Source organism: Gavialis gangeticus, unplaced genomic scaffold, assembly GCF_001723915.1.
Source record: "Gavialis gangeticus isolate Ggan-Ray unplaced genomic scaffold, GavGan_comp1, whole genome shotgun sequence".
In the NCBI taxonomy this organism is placed as follows: Eukaryota; Metazoa; Chordata; order Crocodylia; family Gavialidae; genus Gavialis; species Gavialis gangeticus.
In genome coordinates, this window is record NW_017729018.1 from 9031566 (window position 1) to 9035477 (window position 3912).

General features: G+C 51.5%; 1 protein-coding gene across 1 annotated transcript in view; it reads right to left on the bottom strand.

Moving 5' to 3' along the window:
- Positions 1-854, bottom strand: part of UBXN6 (UBX domain protein 6) — an 18400-nt gene extending 17546 nt beyond the window's left edge. The window contains exon 1 of the mRNA XM_019513408.1: positions 736-854. Coding sequence (XP_019368953.1) covers positions 736-818 — 83 coding nt within the window. The 5' untranslated portion in view covers positions 819-854. The remainder of the gene's footprint in view (positions 1-735) is intronic.
- Positions 855-3912: the final 3058 nt, after the last annotated feature.

Below are 3912 nucleotides of genomic sequence, written 5' to 3' on the forward strand. Positions count from 1 at the left end.
AGAAACCAGGCAGCCCGGCCAGGCAGCACAGCCTTTGGGCAGCTTGGGAGGAGCCTGGTTTGTTTGGCGATACGTGTTACTGGATCAAACACAGACCTGGGAAGGACTGGTGTGTTTTCGGGCATGAGGGGGCAGTGAAAGGGATGACCAAACACGCCTTGCTTCTCGCCTATTCCCTGCAGCCTCAGAGCTACGCTCCTCCGATCCTTCATTCACAGCAGTTGCTCCAGCGAATGCATCCCGCCTAAAACTCACAATTCTTCCCCGAGTCTTGACTTTACATAATTTGGCCCACGTCACCTGCCTGCCGCCTTCTGCTGCTAGATGAAACCTTGAATGTTAATGCAGCTCCTTCACCCACGCCCCTTATGCCTGATTCAGGCTGGTGCGGGGGACCCGGTGCCTCCTGAGGTCATGCTCAAACCGACCGGAGACGGCACGAGCGACATGGGACAGCGAGTGCCACCGTGCCACCCTGACGAGGGCAACGGGGTGATGAGCTCCAGCCCTCGCAGCTTCACGCTGGGCCAGTACCAGAAGCAGCGCCAGCCCCAGGGCGCTGCGACCTGCTGGGAAACCTCTATGGGACCTTTGCTAAACCCACTGGGACTAACCAGACCCAGCAGCTCCCTCACTAGATTCACTGGGGCCAACCAGACTCACCAGATCCTTCCCTAGACCCACCGGGGCTGCTGCCCGCCTGCCCGGCCCCAGGACCCCGCCCCGGCCCCGCACCTGGGCGGCTCCGCCAGCTTCTGCCCGGGCCCCGCCGCCTTGAACTTAAGGTCCGCCTTGATCTCCTGGAAAAATTTCCGCATGGCGCCGCCGTGGTCCGCGCCCCGGAGCCCCGCCCCCACCCGGAAGTGGCCGCGCTCGCGCCGGACACGTGACTCCGCGGCCGCTGGGTGGGTGGTGGGGCAGGAAGAGGAAGGGGCGTGGCCTGGCGCCTGTGCGTCACGCCGCTAGTGTGACGGGCTGCCGGCTGGGACGCTCTAGGCCGCGCCCGGCCTCTCTATGGCGCGAGGTCCCTGCGGCCTTGCCCCCGCCTGGAGATGGGGCCTCCTCCCCATAGCCTCACGTGGTGCCCTACACCCATCCGCTCCGCCCGGGTGCCCCTGTCCAGGCACCCAGGTCACGGGGGCGCGTGGGGAGACCTTCGCCTTCGACGGGTAGAGGGAGCCGCGCGCACTGAGGACGTCACGGCCTGCCCGCTGCCCCGGCCAGGCTCCTCATCGGGCCTCTGAGAACAAGACGCCTTGGCCCAGCAGTGGGCCCAGTTCCCTCGCTGGCCAGTTTGGGCGGGAGCGGGAATTAGGGCACGGCCCCGGTTGCTGCCCCCTCCCCCTCAAAGGGCCGAGCACGGCCGGCAGCTAAAACTGCCGAAAGTCTTAAAGAAGCTCTTCCAAAGCAAAGTAGCTGTGTGGCCTGTCTGCAGCGTGCCAGAGCACCCGGGATCTCTTTCATGGAGACCGCTGCCTGGTGCCAGCCCAATTCAGCACTTTATCTGAAGACACCGGCAGCCCCGGGGTCATTGCAACCGGCAGGGCCCGAAGGGGCAACAGACAGGAAAGAACAGGGGACGTCCTCAGACCAAAGGCCTCTCAAAAAGCTCAGGACCTCCCAGAACGGCAGTCCCTCGGGCAAACTATCAAGCGATTTCCTCAGGAAAAATCACATGCTCGGAAGCAAGCTTCAACTGCTGAACAGATGCATCCTTGTTCTTAAGATGTAGCAGGGGGTGGGCAGGTATTTTGCTAAAACTTAGCCAGCATTGACAGAGGAAGAAATACACCCTCCGCGTTAGCAGAACATGGAGGAACGCGGGTCTGGGACGGAGCAGCAGGTCACACAACTGACTCAAAAATACAAAAACACGCGAGCAGTTTCCTGTTGTCACAAGAAAAACTTGTGCTCACTCCCACATCAAGCTGCCTGCCAGGCATACACAAAACTGTGGTGTGAAAGAATAACCCTCCCAAACCCAGAGACAAATTGCCAAGGAAGCTAGGAGGTGGTTAATTAAATAAAAGGAATTGATGGAGATTTCTATACCTATGTACAGAAAGAGTGACAGAGAAACGTGATGGAGCTACAATACACACCGTAAATGTGTAATCAGGTTAGTCCTTAATTTAGATGCCTCATACTCATGACAAAAGGGATATAATGACAGAGAGCTTCCCACTAGGGGGCAATACAGAATGGCAGCATGAGTATGTGTGAGATAAGGTCTAAGAACTAAGATGACTTTGCTTTCAGGAAGGTTCGCAGAGTGAAGACAGCACACATGGAAGAAGGAATGCAGCCAGCAAGTCACCTTGCCTTGGTTGCCTCCTTCTGCATGAACACTGAGCAGCGCTGCTTGTCAGACAAAGGTTTCCTGAGTCCCCTCCAGCTGGGAGATGAGCAAAACAAGCTGAGAACAGAAGCACCCAAATTTGCACAGACCAAGGCTGAGTAACTCTTGCGACCACAAGCAGTCCCATTAGAACGGATGTTGCTCACGTTTATGCATAATGACAGACACCTGTTAACACCTCAGGGACCAAACTAGGGCTTTCCACAGCCAAAAATACGTGAGCTGCTACAGTTGGAACTGAAGAGCCAAGACTGTCTCCCCAGGGCTGTATCTGACTTGGATCCTCTGCAGAACTGACCCACGCTTACCAGAGGCTTATGTACCTTTGCAGGATTGGCCTTTAGATAGTACAGCAATGTCTGTGTAGGTCACTTGCTCTGCAAAGCATCCAGCTTGTTTCTGGAGTCTACTCCATAATGCTGTGAATAATTTACCCTCCTCACCATCCATCTGAATGCTTTCCAGTCATGCATTAAGTGACATGATTAATTCTGTCCCGCGTGGTTCATTCTTTCATTCACCGTCTCCCCAGAGGCAAAACTGCTATGCAAATAATTAATATATAATACAAGCATGTGCTTTTTTATACTTATTTGATAAATCCCAATGCTACACTGGCACAACCGGCCAGTTTAGATAAATTGCTACAGAAGCACATGTGCACTTGCTTATTTCTGTTTCTACCCATCATAACTTAGCCACAGTGTTCATGTCACTGCTGAATTTGCCTTGCTGCTTTTAATGGCTTCCCATAAAAATGCCACTGGCTTAGCTCAAATCTCTTTTAAAATCAATTTAGTTGAATGGGTGCAAGGTCCTGTGGGCCATCTGAAAACCATTTAACTCCAGCTCATATCGATTCAGTCTAAGCCAGCTAGGAATCAGTTTGAGCTGAATCAAAATAAGCCAGACTTAGATCATGTTAGGAATGGACAGAGACGTTTTGCAACTGTTTAAATAAATAGCTTTAGAATCATACTTTAAAAAAAACAAAACAAAACAACCAGTACAAATCTGGCTGTAGAACAGGTCTAATTGGTTTCAATGCTTCCTACTTTTCTGGCATAACATCATCAAAGACCCTTTTATAAGGTAAATGTAATTGTATTCTGCTATGTGGTTAAAGAGACACCATCAAAATAAAACACAAGACTAAAGCCTACTCTTGATTACATCAGTATAAACTCCATTATCTTCGTAAGATTTACTCTGAATTTAACCTGGATTTTCACTGTATACAGTATCTAGTCCCCTGTTTTTTTTAAAGAAGCAAATCCCCCCACCTTTGTGATTAATGGCGTGATTATTAAAACACAAAAGGTAAAACTTGCCCTCGGTACAATTCCAATTGCCTTTTGAAATCAGTGGTGTAACTTGAAGCTAGAAATGGGTCCAATTAGTACAGAAACTTTAGGTCCCAAATGCCTTTTCCATTCCTGTGGTTGAGCTGAGGGAATACACAACTCAGGTTGGCTTCTTAGTTTACAGTATTAGCCAAATAGCACTGAGTTTGGATTGTTAACCTCAGAGAACGTTCAAATCTGAGTCCTAAA